Here is a 21386-nt window from a genome sequence, read left to right as displayed (position 1 = left end):
AGGGGGTGCACCGGTCCTGGAGGTACTGCAATACCAGGTCGATGCGTGGAGTGGACGGAGCAAGCCCCTATTCCATCTCCCTGCTCCAAAAATCAATTTAATATATGGTCCCCGGGTAGGGGACGTATCAGATATTAAACTGATAAGAACAGATACTACACTTGATCTTAGCCAAAAGGCCGAGAAGCGATGCCAGACGCTAGGAAAAGGAAACCATTTCAACCTCGAACATCCCGTTTTGACTCCCGGTTCGGAAAACTTTAGATTTTTATCGCTCATAAAACAAGCAGTGTAAATAGAGAATAAAGTTTAGACTGATGTTAGACTGAACTGATGTCATGTTCAACAGGAAATAAAGATAAATGACTAAAGATTTGCTTGAAAAAGAAACCGACGCGGTCATTTCTGGTCATGTGACTCGCTGAGCAATCCAATAGAAAGCCTGAATTTTAAACACGTTTTAAAAGGTTGGAGAATAAATGTGATTAAAGTATGTTTGAGGAGAGAAATTGATAAATTCATAGGAGCATAGTTGTATTAAAATAATTACAGGTTTATGTCCTAACTGGACGGAACCCGTTTGGGATTTTAATGGGGAAGTTTCACAACCAACCACAAGGTGGCACTGTGGTCACATAAACGGGCCTCTGCTTTCTCACTCACCTGCTGCTGCAATAGAACCAGAAAAGACGAAGAGCTGAGCCAGATCAGAGCCGATGGGAAAAACAGGTCCGGACAAAACTGTTGTGATCCTCTGTTAAAGCTGCAGAATGAAACTTTTACAAAAATGTTTTCATATAGTTAAAACTGTTCAATAGTTAAAACTGTTTCAGTGTGACATGAAACAGATCATCTGTGAAAGGATCGATCTGCTCCCAGCTGTTGACTCTGAAGAAATGCACCCGACCAAAAACAACTAATCAGCGCTGTCAATCACTCACGTGTATGCTGCTCAATGTGCTACTGGCTCCATTATAGGAAAGCCGTGTATCAGCGGCTATGTTAATTAGCCTTAGCATTCATACCAAGCTTTGTTGTGGTAACCAGCTGAGAGAACAAGGAGGAGGGTCTGAGTGGCATGCGGTGATTGACAGCGTTAAGACCCGCCTCCTGGCTCTGATTGGTTGTTTCAGAAACAACAGTCAGACATTCCTTTTTAATTGTGGTTCAACAGAATCATTTTGAAAAATGAGCTAATAAATGTTCACAGTTCCTGCTTCATCGTTTCGTCGTCACATCAGGAGGAAATGACCTCATCACATCTGGATGAAGACCAAAGGACCCTCCTCTTCTTTGGCCTCCTGCAAAAAGTTTCACAAGGAAAAAATATGCAGCTTCTGGAGCTGCCGACAGTTTTCAGACATGTGTTTCTCTGGTGTTCATCTTCGGGACCGGCGGCGGTTTCGTCGGACCGTCTGGACTTCAGCGGCTCATCTGGGAAAGATTAGTGGCCAGCTGGGATCCAGGAGGCCATCATTTATTTCCTGCTCTTTCTCCTCCAGCGAAGGTAAAGTTGTTGTGACAAATGGCTTCCACTGCCATCAGTGGCGACAGGAAATACCGCCGGCCGCCTCCTCTATAAGTCATGAAGACAAGATGGCGGCGCGGCTCAGGTGCTACGCTGATGGATCACCGAGGTTCATTCAGGGGTTTGGTGCCTGCATGGCCTCTGACCCCCACTGATGAAAGCGTTTGAAGTTTCCGCTGGTCCAGATTCCGTTCATCATACTGTTGATAAATGCCAGAGGTCAGGGGTCAAATCATTTCTGAATGTTTCTGTTTGGAGCAGCAACATTCAGTTCGATCTGTCAAAGCTTCGGTGAAATAATGAAGCTCTGAACGGCGATTGCTGGTTCCCTTTAGAGTTTGAGCTTTATGTTGATTCATTTCTTTATTTCAGTTCATCTCCGTCGGACTCAGCAGGTTTTGATTCTTTTACAGTTTTTATTCATTTTCAGTTAAATAAACTTATATTCCTCTAGATAAAAATATGATGAATTAAATCTGTTTCTGTAAGGTTTGTATTGCAGTGGCTGCCTGACTGCTGAAGGTATCCTGATGTAGCTCATTTTACACTCCGTTACATTCTCCTACTACTCTCCGGTTTTATTTATATGCTGCTATTTCAGCTTTTAACTTTTTGTTTCGGTTCGGTTGAAGTGAACTCTGGTTCGGTTTGAATGCACATGTGAATGTCAAGCAGGAAGTGGACTGTAGAAGCCTGTGTGCGTCTAACAGGCGCTAAATCCAGATCTCTCATTAATCGAATCTTCCTCGGTCAGAAGGAATAAGGCGACTCCAACGGTGCAGCTCAGAAGTTTATTGATGTTTCATATGTGTGTGTGGTTATCGGAAAACAGAAAATCAATAAAGGTACATATTAATAGCCATGTGAGCAAAAAACAGCGACATGTAGATACAGGACGAAAAGGGCCTGCAGCACCACAGAAATCCACCGGAGGGCGCCACAACACCACAAATGAACAGTCACGACAAAAACCATCAGAACACATGAAATGAACGGTAATTCCCTCATATACTAATACAATATAGGGTGACCATATTTTACTTTCGGAAAATCCGGACAACCTGCAGCGGGGGGTGCTGGGAAAGCCAGGAGAACCTGCACCGGGGGGAGGTGTTGGGGAAACCAGAACACCTTGGGACGGGGGAGGCGGTTGCTGGACAGAAAGTCTTAAAGCGGGAAAACTACATACATTTGCGCTTTCGCATGTTGTTGGCGTACTGACAGCCATGTTCTGATTACGAACAGGGCTGCCCGCACTGACGTGGCTCAGGGATTACGTGACACGCAGCGCCGTGCGCAGTGCCCTACAATGCACTGTAAGCTATGTAATGTGTTTTGAGGCAGTTGACCAAAATCCCGGTCGATTTTTAAATTCCCCCCGGACATCTTTTTCGGTCTGAAAAGTAGGACATGTCCGGGAAAAAGAGGACGTCTGGTCACCCTAATGCAATAACAATATGTATCTGGCAAAGTATAACATATAACCTGAGCTATGATAATTAAACGCCTGCATTGTCGGCAGCCAGAGAAACACAAGGACGCCATCACCTCCTGGGCCAACAACCTACACAAACACAAATATCGGACATAAAACTGCACACTTACATCATAAAAACGCACACAGGTTTCATACACGAAAGACCAAAGAAGGATTGATGGTGGATGTCCGGGATGCCACTTCCACGCCACCGAGCCACACAGAAGCACAGAAAAACAACCTGCTCAGCTCCGTACGATTAGAACTACCAAAGAACAGATACATCTTGTTGTAATGCAGTGCCAAACAAACAGACGGACTTTTAACATGGACTACAGCGCAGGTAGTAAATACAACCAAAGCTAACGTGTTAGCCTAGCGCTAGCAGGAGAAATCCTCCAACCGCTCAAATCTGACGCCTCCATCTTGTTTCCATCTGGTGAAGAAGGAAGTTGCTCTCAGTGTCTTCAGAGGTTTTTGTGTCGTTTCCTTCAGTGGTTCTTGGTGCAGCGCCCCCACAGGCCAGGAGGGGAACAGGTTGGTTTGACTGGGAGAACCACAGCAGCTGGAGGTGGAGCAGATGATGGAGTTCTGGTTCCAGTAGAACCGGGTCGACCGGATCATCAGGAGGGAAACATCCCAACTCTTTCTGGCTTTAAAACCGGCTCAGCGCACATAAAAAGTGTTGTTGTTTGTCTGTTTCCTCTGAGGAAGGCAGAACCTGGATGAAGCAGATATGCAGCCAGTTTTCCAGCCTGTCCTGCTGCAGCGTGACGTGTGAACCCTGAAGGTGTGCTGCAGCCTCAGAGCGCTGCAGCAGGCCGCCGGCGGCTGATATATCTGCTCTGACAGGCCTTAAACAACAGCAGAGGAAGATAAGTGAGGTCGGCGTGAAATATGATTAAAGCACAGCAAACGGCTCATCTCCTCCTCCGCCCACACCGAGCGGCCCACTTCACCAGAACCGCAGAAAACGAACAATAAGGCGGAGCAGGAAGTTCTGACAGGAAGTGACCTCAGGATTACTGGATGAACCGACTCTGACCTCCTGACCTCCGGAAGTCTGAAGGAGAAACTCCAGCCGTGATCTCAACTTTAAACCCGGAGTCAGACGGTAATCACACCAACATGAGGCTTTTCAGGCTCCTTAAAGCGAAAACTGTAAATAATCAGAAACCGTAGAAATAACTCATATTAGCGGCTTCCTCTGGTTTCTGCTTCCTGTTCGCCACAAACATGTTGGCGCCATTTTAAAGTCACCCAGTCAAAAATTAACAGCAATAATTTCTGTCATTTAGCCATCAAGACAAAAAATGGGGGTTAATTTTTCAGTCATTTTTTCACCATGTTGTTCATTCATATTTAGTTTACACATGAGTATTTAACTTGTTAACTAAATGAGCTGTATTTGTGTAGCGCTTTTTCAAGTCCAGAGAACATCAAGTTATTTAGTTTGAAGTTAAAAATGTAGTTAAAATCTGAATATTTAGTTTGAATCTGAATATTTAGTTTGAATCTGAATATTTAGTTTGAAGCTATTCTCCGTATTAAAGCGTTTCTGTTTCTCCATGTTGATTCTTCGTCTCCTCAGATTCGGTCAGTAAGCCTGGATTCGTTCCCGCCTGCAGCCTCCGGTGACCTCTGACCCCAGACCAGCCTGCGTTCCTCAGAGGAAGCCGCCTGTAGATTAATGAGCCGGCGCTCCTTCGTATCCATTCAGCCGTTTGTTTTTATGACCTGTTGTTCTCCGCTAACTCCACAGGCTGCAGCAGCCGAGGAAATTAAAGACGCGGCACTTTGTGAAGCATGAAATTGTATCTGGGGGAGATGAAGCTGCAGGAGGGTTTTAGTCTAATGTGGGGGAGAAATCCCCACCAGCAAGCTGTAATTAACAGGTTTTAAGAAACAGGAAACACTGCATTTGCTTAACATTTGCATTAATGAGGCCAAATTCAGAGATGAAAACCTGCAGGAGGCGTTAATGTCGGCCCAGAAATCCTCGCTCCGCATTTTAATCCACAGAGAAACGGGAAGCCGAGCGACGGGGCGCCGCCAGAGGTCATGTGACCCGGAGCGTTTTCCATCCAGGTCCCCGGGTGAACCAGAACCAGCTGGTTCTGGTTCTGGTTCTGGGTGTGAAATTAGGTTCAAACATTATTTTTAATTTGTTTCTTTGACAGAAAACAGGTTAAACATAGATGTAGAATATCTCGATGTTTTCTGCTCACTGAACTAGATTATCTTCCATGACCTTAAAAGGACTTCCTGCTTGGAATCAGAACTTCCTGGAGTTGAACCAGAACACCGAGGTCCCGGTTCTGGTTCTGATCCGAAACTCTGAACTTGAACCATCAGCAGTACTCACATCACTCATGTTCAATGGTTACCAGTTTCTTACTGGTCACCAGTTACCATTCACCTGTTTGTTATTGGCTGCCTGTTGCTGGTTTCCACTCAGCTGTTGTATTTGGCAATTTCTGATCGTTTTTCCTGTGTCTCTCTGAGCCGGTCTCCGGGTTTTCCTGTCGGTCCGGCAGGTCTGTTCCTCTCTCTCTGGTTCCTGTTGGGTCGGTTCCTCTCTCTGGTTCCTGTTTTGTAGTCGGATCGGGGAGGCAGAGGATCAGACGTGGGCTCGGTTCCTCTCAGCGTGGCGTCGCTCTGAGCGGCGGAGGAAGCGTTGATGTTCAGGATGAAGCTGCAGCTGATCGTTGTGATCGAGGCCCTGAAGGCCTCAGGAGGTTTCAGGGCAACAGAAGGCTGAGATAACAGCTGCTGATGATCATGATGTTCATCCACACTGCAAAAACACTCAGTGATACCAAGTATTGTATCGTAATACACTTAAAATAAGGAAAAATGAACTTATGAGTAACTTTTCAGAAATAAATAGGATTTTGTGTTTTATGTAAATAATCCTTGAGTATTGATTTAGTTCTATTTCCACTGACAGATTATTTCACTTATAACAGGAAAAATGTTTGGTAAGTGAAATAATCTGCCAGTGGAAAAGTAACTTTTCATCAATATTAAGGAGTTAATGACTTACAAAAAGCTCATAAGTCTTTCTGAAAAGTTACTTGTAAGTTAGTTTTGTCATATTTGAGGTGAATTAAGACATTTACTCTAGAAACTAAAAAATAAATACGGTAAGACTTTTGTGTTTTTGCAGAACAAACTGTTCGGATTTGTGCTTTCTAGTTAATCTAGTCACAGAGTTGCCTTGTCTACCCCTGACTGTCCCCTGTTCCCCTGATTGTCCCCTGTCTGTCCCCTGTTCCCCTGATTGTCCCCGGCCGTCTCCTGTTCCCCTGACTGTCCCCTGTCTGTCCCCTGTTCCCCTGATTGTCCCCGGCCGTCCCCTGTTCCCCTGACTGTCCCCGGCCGTCTCCTGTTCCCCTGACTGTCCCCTGTCTGTCCCCTGTTCCCCTGATTGTCCCCGGCCGTCCCCTGTTCCCCTGACTGTCCCCGGACGTCTCCTGTTCCCCTGACTGTCCCCGGCCGTCCCCTGTTCCCCTGACTGTCCCCGGACGTCTCCTGTTCCCCTGACTGTATATATATGAACTCTGTGGCCTCAATTTTCTTAATTTTTCAACCTTTAACAATACTTTCAAAATAAATTGGATTAAACAGTTTCTTAAAAATTCATCCTCAATCTGGAATTTTATACCAAACTATTTATTCTCAAAACTTGGTTTCCTTAATTTTATTCTCCTTTGCAACTACAACACTGAAAAACTCACCATAAAGTTTCATGATTTCCACAAACAAATGCTTCTTTCCTGCTCTCTAATTTACAAGCACAATTTTTCGCCCCATTAATATCATATTTGGAGCAATGGAGACATTCTGTACAAACATAAATCTTTATTCTTGGAAAATTGGTTTGAACATGAAATCATCTTAGTTCAGCAGCTTTCAGACCTGATGGCGTCTTAATGTTTTATTCTGAACTTCTAGAAACGTTTGGTCTCCCATCCCACTAAGGAACAGGCTCTTGTTTTTGATGGTGTTATAAAGCTTTTTAAATCTTCTGTAATTTCTGGTTTGACTCCACCGGGTCCAGACCTGCTGACACTAATGTTGGTCGAAAAACTAGTGTTTTTCCACAACAAAGCGAAGGAACAACCGTGATATTTGCGCTTTATTCCAGAAGAACATCGTCTCTGTTTCTAATGTTTTCTCTTATTGGAATAATTTTGCCTCCAACCTGAACTGGGAAAAAATCTGGTGTCTTCCATCTAAATATTTGATTATTAAAAAGATCAAAGAAGTGTCTTTTAAGACGATCCATCGTTTTTCTCCTTGCAAGTTTTTCCTTCAACGATACAAAAGAGAAACTGACACGAACTGTTCATTCTGCCAACTCTATGAAGAAAATCTCTGTCATTTATTCTGCTCTTGCTGTTTCTCATGTATTTTCTGACAAGAACATTTGTACGTTTATTTCCCAAACAATTCTTGATGACTTTTCCCTCACTTATGTAGAAATGTTGTTTGGATTCTTCTGTTATCCCACTAATAAAACAAAACATTTTTATATTATTAATCTAATTTTATTAGTCGCCAAATATTTTGTACATAAATCTAAATTCTCAAATCAGAAACCTCGTTTTTCAGCCTTTACAGAGGAATTCAAACAACACATCAAATTTCTCCAGTATTCAAAAAATAGAAAAGCCATAAAGACAATGGATATGTGCTCTCACTTTAACATCTTTCTGAGTTAACTTTTTATTTATACATTTACTTTTCGTTTCGTTTTGGCTCTTTGCACTACGGCGCTGACGTCACATCCGCATGAGCGAAATGCGGCTTTCTTGTTTCCGGTTTGAGTTACCATAACAACTAGAAAAGACAGTCGTATTTCAAACGCTAATAAAGAAATACTATGCACATTGTTATCTTCCCTGCAACAGACTGGCGACCTGTCCAGGTGACCCGTCCAGGTGACCCGTCCAGGTGACCCCGCCTCTCACCCGGAGCGTTAGCTGGAGAGGCAGCAGCTCCTCACAGCCCCACTGGGGACAAGGGTGTTAGAAAATGATGGATGGATTGTTGTCTTCCTAACATAATGGGCTTTTAAGTTTTCATGGATTGCTCAGCGATAATGAATTAAGAAGACGGTGGCTTGTAAATATCCGTCGCTCCCAGTTAAAGCTAACGCCGCACAGCAAGGTTCGCAGCCTTCACTTCACTCCGGATCAACTTCTCCAGCCTAAAACTACCGGGGGCAGACGGATGGGAAATGAAGGAGCCTCCTGTGTTATTTCCATGTTTCAGTCTGTTTACATATAAACATGGTTATGTAGGCTGCAGCGTGTGTGTGTCAGCAGATAAAAGGCTAAAAGAGAAAGAGGAAAAGACAGAACCCGTAGAACTATCGTATTTCCTAATTTCTTGTTTTAGCTTTTCTCTCACACAGTAAATTATTACATGTTCTTCTGTCTCCATATCCAAACCTCACTCACAACGACAGAAGAAAAGTGAAACGGATGAACCTGATGGAGCCGGTGGGTTCAGGGAATCATGCAGGGTAAATGATCGGAACCTCAGAGCGGGTTCTGACCCAGATGGGAAGGGATTCTTCTCTGACTCGGTTTGGGATCCAGAAGGTTCTGAAGAGATTCTTTACCTCCAACAGCAGATGATCATCTGCTGACTGAGCCGATCAGTGAGCAGCTCCCAGAATACTCCACCTCCAATCTGATCAGAGGTCAGAGGTCAGCGCTGCTCTGACCTGCAGCTTCATTTCGTTTTCAATCTGCTGAATCCAACAACTCCTACGCTGTAAATACAATTATTTAAGAAGAAGAATTACTTTATTCATCCCAGCAGGGAAATTATTTCGCAGTTACAGCAAGAATTTTTTTATACACAGATTAACACACACACCCCCCCCACACACACACACACACACGACAGGAGCTGCGTCTGCAGGCAGCCAGCTGAGCCGGCACCATTTTTTGAAGGAGGACATGCGGCAAAGTTCGTCAGGACCGGGAGTCGAACCCGCGACGTCGGTGGGTCTAAGGCCTCCAAGTGTGGGGCGGGCTAACCCCCTGCGCCACCACAGCACGCCCCTTAATTGAAAACAGTAAATATTTAATCACTTTTCAAACTATCAACTCTTTTAGTAAGTTAAATTTCTCCAACTCTGGATTCATTTGGAGACTTTTTGATGATTGTGTTTTTGTTCTGTTAAATCCTTCGATTCAATAATGCGTCCAAGTACAAAAGCTTTACTTTAGTTTTTTCTTTTCTGCAGCCAGTATTATAGAAAGTACAGTAACTCCAACAATATATATATATATAACTTTTTATTTATTTTGTTGTGACACCATTTGGTTATGTTCTGTCTCTTTGTCCATTTATTTTTGTTCATTCTCTAATCAAATTGGTTATTTGATGTTTTGTAAATAAATGTTTGTTCTGTAATGTTATACACACTAATTGGTGAATAAATTTTAAAAAATTAACCCTGCTAATTTGGTAACATACATCAATGAACAAATAAATCCACAATAATTACATTGAAAAATAACAATAAACAGAAAAAATCCCTAAATGAATAATGATGGTACAAAGAAAAAGATATTTCAGGATTCCATGATGAATTATTGAATCATAACAGATTAAAACGTTTCCATCTCAGGTTGTAATCTGGATTTTGTCCTTTAAGCAGAGCTTTTTAATTGTGAGCTCACATGGTGATAATCCAGGCTGCTGCTCTTCACCCCAGAACACATTCCTGGTTAAAACGCACCTGGATCAACCGGATTGGGCCTTTCCGGGTTGAAGCCTCACAGAGAAACTATTTCAGGCCTGAACAGGTTTTACAGCCTGAACCTGTTCAGCTGCTGAAGCCCCGCCCCCTTCCTGACTCACCTGAGATGAACCAGGAAGTGGTCTGAGAGAAATCAGCTCCGTCTGCAGAACGCTTCAGGATTGAAAGGTAGGTAACAGCTGCGGCACATTTATGATTTATTCACACTCGTTTCTGTTTAAAGGCTAAATTTGAACCTTAATATCTGAATAAGCTTCGGCACAGATACGATCCCATCTTTATTTGCAGATGAAATAAAAGTTTAACAGAAAAAACTCTGAAACATCAGAAACTGAGCTGGTAAAAATATCACAAGAATAACAACTTCACATGAGGTTTTTATTTATTTATTTAACATCTTTATGAGAACATTTTGGAATATTTCTGGACGTCTGGACCTGAAGTCCAACAGAAAACGAGGAAGAAAATCCAGGAAGTTGATATTTACAAGATCCAAAAAATGTTGTTTGGTTTCCTGATGTTACTCAGTCTCTACTCCAAAAAGTTTTCTTTTCTTTTCAAGAATTCAAAAGGAGCTTAATGAGATACAGGAAACTCTATGAATTATCTGACAATGAAAAATTAACAGCAATGATTTATTTTATTTAGCTTGTCTTAAAAATGGGTGTTCATGTCTACATTTAGAAATGTCAGACTTCCAAGCTAAATATTTAGTTTCTAATCCTCCTTCATTTTTCTCCCTTTTGTTTTTCACATAATAAAGAAATCTTTGTTGCCACAACAGAAAGCAGTCAGCGTGATAAAATGTCTTCTGGATTACAGATATGTCAGACTCTCATTCACTCTCAGCTCAGACCGTTTCTTTCTCACATCGTTATCTGATTTTGAATGTAAATAAATAGACTTTAAAGATCTGAAACATTAGTTAGATTTCTGCAACACATAATGTTGATCAGAGAATAGTCACTGTTTACATTATTATGGCCTTAGTGATGAAGAAAATGGTCATTTAATTTGAAAATTAGTCATAGCTAATCTCCTCTGGAGGCGGGTCTGCAGTGGACGGATGAATAAAACTAATAAAACCTTTAAGAAGTCAGAGTGGAGCCGTAACTGACCGGACCTTCTGTGTTTTCAGCTTCACTCAGAGACAAAATGGCTTCCAGATCAGAGGAGGATCTCTGCAGTCTGCACTCTGAGAAACTCAAACTCTTCTGTCTGGACCATCAGCAGCCAGTTTGTCTCGTCTGCAGAGATTCAGATAAACACTCCAGCCACAGATTCAGACCCATCGATGAAGCTGCTCAGGATCACAGAGAGAATCTGGAAACATCTCTGGAGCCTTTAAAGAAGAAACTGGAGCTGAAGAAGGAAGTTAAAGAGAAGTTTGATCAGACAGCAGAACACATGAAGGTCCAGGCCCGACACACAGAGAGGCAGATTGTTGAGCAGTTTAAGAAGCTTCATCAGTTTCTAGTAGAGGAAGAGGAGGCCAGGCTGGCTGCACTGAGGGAGGAAGAGGAGCAGAAGAGAGGGATGATGGAGGAGAAGATGGAGGCTCTGAGCAGAGAGATAGCAGCTCTTTCAGACACAGTCAGAGCCACAGAGGAGGAGCTGAGAGCTGCAGACGTCTCATTCCTGCACAACTACAAGGCTGCAGTGGAAAGAGTCCAGCGCTGCCCCCTGCTGGAGGATCCACAGCTGCCCTCAGGAGCTCTGATAGACCAGGCCAAACATCTGGGCAACCTGGCCTTCAACATCTGGAGCAACATGAAGAACAAGGTGACCTACACTCCTCTGGTTCTGGACCCAAACACGGCTCATCCAGAACTCATCCTGTCTGACGATCTGAGCAGTTTGATGTTTGCAGAGCAGCAGCAGCTTCCTGATAATCCGGAGCGGTTGGATAAATGCCGTTTGGTTCTGAGTTCAGAAGGTTTCAGCTCAGGGATCCACAGCTGGGACGTCGATGTCGGAGTCGGTGGGACCTGGAGACTCGGTGTGTTATCAGAGTCTGGAGGGAGGAAGAACTACATCACCTCTGCTTTATGGGAGATCTGGTTTAGTGAAGGGAAACATTACAGCTGGTCTCCAGGAGTTCCTCTTACTGTTCTCCCAGAGCAGAAAAAGATCCAGAGGATCCGAGTGAATCTGGACTGGGACGGAGGGAGTCTGTCCTTCTCTGATCTGGATACTAACACACACATACACACCTTCACACACACCTTCAGTGAGAGGATGTTCCCTCACTTTGGCACAGAGAATAAAATACAGATTTTACCTGTGAAGTTCTCAGTAACAGGAGCGAAGCAACAAAGTGACCTTTGACCTGAGCCTCCAGAGCCACATAAAGCCGGTTCCAGAGTGGGCCTTCTAGCAGCTGCAGAACATTTCCAGTATCAGAGGACTAAAGTCTCAGATCAGAGAAACTCATCCAGGCTTTAGTTTCTCTTTAGTGGCTCTGATTCCTGCAGCAGCGTCTTCACAGGTCTGATTGACAACCCAACGGTCCAGAACGCTGCTGCTGGAGTTCTGACTAGAACCAGGAGGGTAGAGCACTGCTTGGTTACCTTTGATTCAAGATAACTGGAACATTTATTAATATTATTAACGATGATTATTGTTGATGATCGGATTTGTCAAAATGTAAATGTTTGGTGATTGTTGCTTTACTACTGATACTAGTTCTCATCAATATTAAGGAATTATTGGGTTAAAACAAGCTTCTATATGTTGTTAAAAATGTACTTGTAAATTAGTTTTGTCATATTTTCCATGTATTAAAATATCTGCATTAAAAACTGGACCAAAATACTTGGAAAGGTTTTGTTTTTCAGTGCAATAAAACTGATTATGTCTGATGTTTTTATCATATGAAGCACTTTGGAACGCCTCGTTTCTGAAACTTGCCAAGTTGATCAACTTGACTTGCATCGTTCTGTGTTCTCCAGCAGCTGATACCCACACACACACACACACACACACACACACACACACACACTTCAGTGTTTGGATCAGTCCGGTTCCGTCTGGATCCAGCTGATTCCAGCTCCTCAGGGTCAGCGTGTTCCGGCCCATTCTTCCTGTTTGTCCCCGGAATAAAGGCGGGAGGCAGCGAGGTAATAACTGGACGAGTTAAATTGGTTTCCATTGACTCCTGCTATCTCCCAGGAGGAGCTCATCAGGCGGAGAGCCGCCGATGCTGCGGAGCTAAATAAGCCGCAGCAGAGCAATAGCGTCCCGTTCCCGCCTGATGGCATCGATAACCGTCCGGGTCTTTTCTCCTCTCCTAATTGCCTCGCCACCGTGCAGGCCTTATCTCAAATAAAAGGTTCAAACACTGAAATATTTGTCATCACATTTTTCTGTGAGAAATCAGAGATAAGAGGCAGCAGGAGCAGCGGATCAGCACTTTAACTGTCCGAAGCGCAGCGCTGATTGAAACAACATGAAGTTTCTCTGCACCGACCAACTGGGAGGAAAACTCCAGATTCCCAGTCCGGTTGTTCTGGGTCCACTGGAACCAGCCGAGGAAACAGAGGACTTTTCCTTTTCACTAAAACTCAACTTGTTCACAGAAATGAACAGGAAGTAGATTTTTCTCTCACCGTTGGATGGATATGAAAATCCAGTTATTGTGTTTTTGTTTTTTTTGTCTGGTCTGACTTAATAACTATAAATTTCTATAAACAGAAATGTATAGTTATTAAGACAGACAAAAATAAAAGAAATATATTTATAAAATATGAATTCATGCAGTGGGTGAAGCGAGGCCCAATGTGACATTCAGTTCAGACCAGGAAAAGTTTCTAAATACGAACAAATTTCTGCTGGATTCTTCTAATAATCAATCCATTCATCCTGTTTAAGTTTTATGAAACTGTTTGAATTTCCTGCATTATTTATTGAAGTGATTTGTGATCTTTTGTAATGTCTGAATTTCGGGCGAGGTTCTGGAGGCGAGTCCAGTTCTGTGGTTCCGGTGTGTTGGACCTGGTTCCTCCTGATGTGAGTTTTTCCAGCTGAGTGTTTGAGGAAAAACGCGGCTCTGTGGGCCGGAATGGAGTCGTTCGCCTTTTGACAGCCGCTCATAAATGTTTCTAGAAATGAGAGCCGAGCGTTCAGCTGAGAGGAAAACATGTAGAAAAAATAACAAATGCTTTTATTTCATGTTAATACATTCTCAGACAACACCACAGAATAGTTGCATGAGTGGCCAAATGTAAATCTCTCCCACAACATTGGCACAGAAGCAGCAAGGGCAACAGGAAAATACCAGGTACAAACAGTAGAAAACATACATGCTTTCTTTTTAAATATATATACTTAACTTCCTGTTTCCCAGAGCTTCTCCGGGAAAATCCAAGTTCTGCAGAAAGTATCGGAGGAACCAACAGTGAAGAACAGGAACCAAAGAAAAGAACGTTACATTTCAGAGCAGACGTGTGGAATCAGCTGTGCTTCGACAATTTCATTATTTTCAACTTTTTTTCTGATTCAGTTTCAACATCGAACATATCAGGCATGCATCGACAATCTCCACAGCAGCAGTCCATGAAATCACCAGGTTCTTCAGGGACGGTGGGACAAACAGACGCTCCCTCTGCAGAAACACACCGAGGGAGTCGCTGTGACGGGAAACCTTCCTTAAAGGAAAACTTCCAATAAAACCTTAAATCAGTTTGGCTTAGTGCTAACAACCAGCTGACAGATTCCTAACCAACCAGGATCTGAAAACAACTAAAGTACAAACAGAACATTTCTGATTTTCAAACCGCTGGGAAACGTTCACCGATCATCTCCATCCCAGAAAACAGCAACACTTTGGAGACGATCAGGGATTGGCTGAGGAAGCAGGAGGTCGTCTTCTGGCTAGCTGCTGGTTACCAAACCAACCCGGGTCTCCTGGTCCGGACGGGTTCAGGCCAAACTAACCCGGGTCTCCTGATCCGGACGGGTTCAGGCCAAACCAACCCGGGTCTCCTGGTCCAGACGGGTTCTGGTGAAACGTGCCAGAACCTGCGTTTCACCAGAACTGCGGTGAAGAAGAGCCAAGCTTTCAGACCAGACAGGAAAGTGAAAACTTCTGAACCCGTCATGGATCGGCTAAAGTGGGCGATACTAAGGTCAGGCTGAGATGTGACGACCCCTAAAGATGATGTCATACATCACATCATGATTGGTCACCTGCTGCTTGATGCTCTCTAGCCAGCATCCAGGCTAGAGAGCATTAAGCTAACGCCACCGGGCCGCTCAGAACCGTTCTGCCGGTCCTCCAGCTGTTGGTGACGTTTCCATGTTGGAGTCCAGTCAGAAGTGAAGCAGCTTGGCGCTGTGAACCCGGCGTTGGACCAGCAGTTATCCTGATGACCTCTGCTCCACATTCACTCAGCTGCTCCATTTCTCCACACTGGCAGTGGTGGGCACCGCTAGCTAAACAGATAGCTGCGCTAACCCTAAAGCGCTAATCATTATCATTACTTCTGCTAATTCTAAGCTGCTACGCCAACAAGGTATTTAGCAGAAGCTAATGCTAAAGTGCTAACTGGAATAAAAAGCACAATTTACATGTTCTATAATGCCCTTAAATGTTGTCTTTATGTTTGTATCTTGTTCTGTTGTGTCCATGTTTAGCTTTGCTTTTGTATGTTTCTTATTTTAAACAAAGTTTTCAGAAAGAGAAAAAAACGTGATAAGAAACGAGTCTGATGCCTTTATCCAAAATAAAACATTTAGGGGAGAATTAGTGTGTAAAACATTTTCAAAGTTAGCAAAGAAGCAAAACCGCTAACATAAAAAAACAATTTCATTTTCTGTAATGCCCTAGGATACTGATGTTTTTATTATTTAATGCTGTTATTGTATGTTTCTTATTTTAAATGAAGTTATTGTGACTAGGAACGAATCGGCTGCTGTTATCCAGACAAAACGACTGAGGTGAAGCTAAGTGTGCTAAACATTTTCAAAGGTAGAATAAACACCAAGATGTTAAACTACGGCAGTGGTTCCCAAAGTGCGGGGCGCGCCCCCTAGGGGTGGCGCGGGAAGCGGTGTGAATGAATGAAAAAAACAAAAAACAGTTACACAAAAGTGTTTCAAGGTAAAGAAGATTTGTAGTTTGTTTCGTTGCAACCTGAAGTGTGAAATAAACTTCAGTGGAGTTTGGAAACAAAATGTGTGTTTAGGTTTATGTCTGGTTGAACGATGTGTGTGCCCAGTTGATTTGTTTCGTTTTTGGGGGGATTTTATTGTAATCCCTGGAGGCCCAGAAGAAAATCTTTGGGGACCAAATGAACTACTTTGTGTCCAAAGCGGACAGATTTTTTGTGGGTGACGAATTCAATTCAACAATCATATAAATGGGGCCCATCCGGCACCGGTGGTTCATACAGAGGGAGACTTTTAATTTTAATTTGGGTAAAATTATTACTGACATTAATATTATAAGTATTACAAAGGAAAATGTAAAGTACTCATGTGTTTTATAATAAGTAGAACCATATTTATCCAGTGAAAAGTAATCTTAGTAAACCTGGCAAAACATCGCCAGCGTTTTGAAAGAAAGCAATCCAAATCCTGTTTCCAGAGCTAACAATAAACAATGTGCTTTTCTCTCCATAAAGCAAACGAGTTTTTCCTCTACCAAAACTCAGCCAACAATAAACCCCAGCTTTATTTTTTAACAATGTTCTTAGCTTTTGACGCACATGACAACACGTTTGGACACACCTGCACCAAACAAAAAACTAGCTCTGCTGCTAGCGCATTAGCATGTTAGCATAAGTGTGCCCACCACTGTAAACTGGAGACGCTTCGGGTCTCTGGAGGTCGGGCGGGTCGGACTGGACATGCAGAACAGGCACATTAACAGAAACCATCGCCTCAGATCCGCCACAGAAACACAAAGAGCCACAGACGGAGGAACCGCAAACACAAGCTGGGAACCGGACAGGATGGGAACGGACGCACACGCAAACGACAGCACTGGCACATCACAGCTGCTACTTCCTCTCACAGCTCCTCCCACAATCCTGCAAAGCCTTCTGGGATGTGGAGTTCCCAAAGTTAGAGCACGAACATGGACCTGCAAACCAAATAAAACATGCACCATCGATAATTACATGAAGCTGTGAAGGTGGTGGTGTGTTCACCGCGCGCCTCAGTCTCAGTCCAGAACCAGCGGACCGGTTCCACTGGTTCTGAACGGGTTTCATCCTCCAGCCTCCAGGTGGCAGCATGAGCTCAGCACTGCAGGTGTGAACCCAAACATGGCTTCAATAAACACAAAGAAAACAATAAGATGTTCATCCAGGAAGCAGAACGGATCTGCCAGCGGGGCCAGAGTCATCCCGGCACCAGAACGAGCAGAACCGAAGGACGGGTCCGATGAAAGAGAGCGACAGATGGATCAGCCTCCAGAACGCTCCGGGTTCGGCGCCGACCCTCCGTCAGGTCAGACGCCTCCGTCCCATGAGTCCACGCTCAGAGGAAAGCGGATCCGGTGGATCAGAACAGAACCGGCGGCCCGTTTCCCCGGCTGAAGAGGATCGGACCAGCAGACCGCTTGCAGATGGAGGATGGAGTTAGATCACAACGTCGTTGTAGCTCACGTACTTGGTCTTCACTGCTGGACCTGCGGACGACAAGAGACGCCATGACTACCAGGAACCTGACGGGGGCGACAGGAGGTCAGAGGTCAGAGGTCAGGTATTTATCCCGGTCATTCAGTGAGATCCTCACCGTCCGGTTTAGGATGATAAATCATCTCCAACCTCCTTCCACCGTTAATGTTCAGCTGAAAGACGAAGCAGCAGGAACCGCCTGGAACCAGCAGCTGGAGGGTTTGGGTCAGAAGTTCTGACCCAAAACCAAAACCGTTCCAGATTCAGTCGGTTCTGATTCAGAACCGACTGAATCTGGAAAGGTTCATGTTTTCACCAACCTGACAGGAAAGCGGTCATGAAAACGGACCGATTTTCACTTCCTGAAGACCAACTTCGAGTTTTTATCGTCCATGAAGAGATCAGAGAAACAATACGATTCTTTTGAACGATTCTTTGCTCTGAACGATGGGACTCTTTGCTCTGAACAATGGGACCCTGAACGATGGGACCCTAAACGATGGGACTCTTTAGCGTAGAGCTGCTGCTGGTGAACTCAGTGAATCAGATTCATGCGAACATTCAGACTGAATGTTGAAACCGAATGAATCAGTTTTAGCTTCAGGGTGTGAAAACTTCTGCTGCAGATTTTTATTTGTTTTTATAAAATATCACATTATGGTGGAAAAGATGTGAAATAATCCCTCATGCTCTCGTTGTAGACGTAGATATTCTGCTGTAGATCAGATTCATGAACGAGGCTTCATGACTTTTTATCTAAATCCATCCTGACCTCCTGCTGGTTGAGGTTTGTTGTTCCCACAGATTGTTTGGTTTTTGTTTCTGTGCTCAGTCTGAGCTAAACAGGATGATAAAATATGTTTGCTTCTTTAATTGGGTCTGAACAGAACCAAACCAGAACCAGGAGCGACCCGTTGGACCATGCAGCATGCGGGCCGGGCCATGCTGAGACCAGAGCAGCCTGGTTTGCTCTCCTGGCTTCAGCGTTCCTCCGGTGACGAAGCGCTCAGAGCTAAACGGAGAATTACTGAGCCCTGACTTCCTGTTTCCCTCAGGAATCAACGACGCGAGTCCAGTTTCTTCTTCCACCATGATTTGGACGGCAACGTTGGAACGTCACACAAATCAATAATTAATAACGACCATGCGGGTGATAAACATGAGGGTCGCGGGCCGGCCGGAGCCGCCAGACTCACTGTTGGGCTCCAGGTTCTCGCACAGCTCCGTCTTGGCCTCGCCGTTGGGCCGGTCGGCGGCCTTGTGGGACAGCCGGGACGACATGGTGGCGGCGGTGACCACGGCCTTGAAGGAGCGCTTCCTCTTCTGGACGTTGAGCTCCGGGTGGAAGATGATGACGTAGACCTTGGGCACGTAGAGCAGGCCAAGGGCGACGGAGGCGCTCAGGTTCATGGAGACGGTGAGGGTGGAGGTCTGGATGTAGAGCTGGGGACAGAAAGCACCAGATTAACCAGGAACCGCAGCGGCCCAGTCCCTGCTGGACAGAACCGGCTGGACGGAACCAGGCGGAACCGGCTGGACGGGTTTTACGGTGAAGGATTGTTTTTATCGCCCTGTGTGTTCCTGACCAGCATAACCTGGTTCTGAAGGTCCAGCCACCGCCTGCTGAACCCATCCAGAACCAGAACCAGAACTGGAACCAGCACCAGGAGTAGAGGAATGCAGTGAACCACTGACTTTATGTTTTACAATTGATTGATGGATGGATAGATAAAGTTCTGAAGGTTCTGAATCCAGAACCTTCCAGCTTTAGAAGCAGAAATGTTCTCCAGACGGAACCGAGGGTTAAAGCCGCTGTTTCTGCATCCGAGGTCCAATCAGACAACAGCATCCGGTGAACAGCCAATCAGACTGCAGCTCAGGCCCAGGTTGATTCGCAGACCAATAAAAACTTTTCAACCTTCTCCAGTCAGAACCATCTGGAGGAAAACCAGACCTTTGCCTTCAGGTCGGTGCGAAAGAAAACTAAAGATGGAGCCGGATAACAATCAGAACCAGAACAGGATCAGAACAGGATCAGATACGGAGCAGATACAGATCAGAACCGGATCAGAACTGGAACACAAGATGACATGTTAGATAGAGCAGAAACAGCAGCGGTTGTTAAACAGCAGCTGTTGTTATTGGGATTCAGGTCACTACTTCCACTAATGTGGGGTACTCACTGTGTGTGTGTGCGTGTGTGTGTGTGTGTGTGTGTGTGTGTGAGTGAGATGGTAGCAGACATTGTTTCAGAAGGGAAAACACTAATTGATCCTGATCCCAGAGACGAGAACAGATAAGGACAGAAGCAGCAGAATCAGAGACACAGAGATCGTCCTGATCTGCTGCCTGCTTATCGAACTGCAGGCGGCTAACAGTTGGCTAACAGGCTGCTAACAGGTCGCTTTCTGCCTGGTCACTTGCTGCTAACTGACGGCTAACAGGCCACTAAAAGGCCACTAACCGGCCGCTAACACGCGGGAACAGGAAGTGGTGACAGGTTCTGCTTCCTCCTGATCGTTCCTCTCCCGGTTTCACCCTGAGATGAAGCCAACCGCTCGGCCCCAGACGGAAGCACAGAAAACTCATTTCCAACAATCATGAAACAAAACCAAACAGATGCATAATCTGGGCTTTCCCTCGCTGTTTACAGACAGTGCCTGTGATTCTGAAGACATTAATAAATAAATCTGAGAGATTCTCTCCCTCATAACTGAGGCTTTTAGCAAACAGAAATCATTTTAGTGAGTTTGATCCGAAGGAGGATAAGTGGTGGGTGTAGCTTTTTATTGGGCGCATGTAAACTTCTGGTTTTAACTGTACATATGCATGTACATGGATTCTATATTTACAAAATCTGGAGTGAACACATTCCATTGCATTTAAAGACAGAATTTATCCAAATTATTTACATCAATGTAAAAATGTGGAGCCTTTTTAATATTTGTAGAATAACTGAGTGTTTAGTGGTATGAAAGAATGTGAGCAAAGCAGGAAAATAGCAGAAAGGATAATTACAGCAGCAGGAAGACAACGTGAGGAAATGGTGTGAATATTAGAGATGCTCTTCAGTCTCAATTCCTCTCAGCGTCACTTTAAGCAGAATATTTAACTCTGAAGCGTTTTCTTATCTCTGGATGTTCCTTTCATTTCTGTAAACACTCCACATCATTACTGATGCTTTTCTTTCTCTATCTGACCCACTTTTCCACAAGTGAGAGGCTCATAGCTGCTGGCCAATCACAGAGCAGCACGGCTCTTCACTCCCTCAGTTCCTGAACCTCAAACTGGTTTCATCCGAGATGTTCATGTGGTTCTGCTTCAGCCTCAGAGACCCGCTAACATGACACAGCGCTGACATGACACAGCGCTAACGTGACAATGCTAATGTGACAATGCTAACGTGACACAGCGTTAATATGACAATGCTAACGTGACAATGCTAACGTGACACAGCGTTAATATGACACAGCGCTAACATGACAACGCTAACGTGACAATGCTAACGTGACACAGCGCTAACATGACAATGCTAACGTGACACAGCGCTAACATGACAATGCTAATGTGACACAGCGCTAACGTGACAATGCTAATGTGACACAGCGCTAACGTGACAATGCTAATGTGACACAGCGCTAACATGACAACGCTAACGTGACACAAAGATGACGTGTCACAGTGCTAATGTGACACGGTGCTAACGTGACAACGCTAACGTAACACAGCGTTAACATGACAATGCTAATGTGACACAGCGCTAACGTGACAACGGTCACCATCCCAACAGGACTATGTGGTTTTCCGGGGGAACCCTGCGTACGGGTCAGGCCGTCCCGTCCTGTGGCAGTGTGGTGGACAGAAAGGAGAGACATTCTCTGCGTAATGGGCAGAGCTCTGCCAGCAGCAGGTTCTGCTCCGCCTGTTTGGCTTTCCTTCACCATTTCACGTTGGTCGTTTCTCCAGATCAAAACA

At 44.5% G+C, this 21386-nt stretch overlaps 2 protein-coding genes and 1 non-coding gene across 3 annotated transcripts in view; 1 reads left to right on the top strand and 2 right to left on the bottom strand.

Moving 5' to 3' along the window:
- Nucleotides 1-191, bottom strand: LOC116711269 (U2 spliceosomal RNA). Its single transcript, XR_004337202.1, has one exon. It is a non-coding gene; the product is annotated as a U2 spliceosomal RNA (small nuclear RNA).
- A 9716-nt stretch (nt 192-9907) lies between these two features.
- Nucleotides 9908-12193, top strand: LOC116709808 (nuclear factor 7, ovary-like). Its single transcript, XM_032548461.1, has 2 exons — nt 9908-9957; nt 10928-12193. The coding sequence occupies exon 2, from the start codon at nt 10945-10947 to the stop codon at nt 12115-12117; it is 1173 nt and encodes a 390-aa protein (XP_032404352.1). The 5' UTR covers nt 9908-9957; nt 10928-10944; the 3' UTR covers nt 12118-12193.
- Nucleotides 12194-18147: 5954 nt separating this feature from the next.
- The window catches only part of LOC116711019 (metabotropic glutamate receptor 7-like), a 41460-nt gene continuing 38221 nt past the window's right edge, over nt 18148-21386 (bottom strand). Inside the window, exon 8 of the mRNA XM_032550390.1 lies at nt 18148-18854. Within this exon, the coding sequence (XP_032406281.1) occupies nt 18537-18854 (318 nt within the window). The 3' untranslated portion in view covers nt 18148-18536. The remainder of the gene's footprint in view (nt 18855-21386) is intronic.

Source organism: Xiphophorus hellerii, chromosome 20 (genome assembly GCF_003331165.1).
Source record: "Xiphophorus hellerii strain 12219 chromosome 20, Xiphophorus_hellerii-4.1, whole genome shotgun sequence".
Classification (NCBI taxonomy): Eukaryota; Metazoa; Chordata; class Actinopteri; order Cyprinodontiformes; family Poeciliidae; genus Xiphophorus; species Xiphophorus hellerii.
Note: the sequence above shows the minus strand (reverse complement) of the source record. Positions and strands in the feature narration are given on the sequence as shown.

Coding starts and splice junctions, on each gene's coding strand:
- LOC116709808 (XM_032548461.1), top strand. CDS start 10,945: ATGGCTTCCAGATCAGAGGAGGATCTCTGCAGTCTGCACTCTGAGAAA.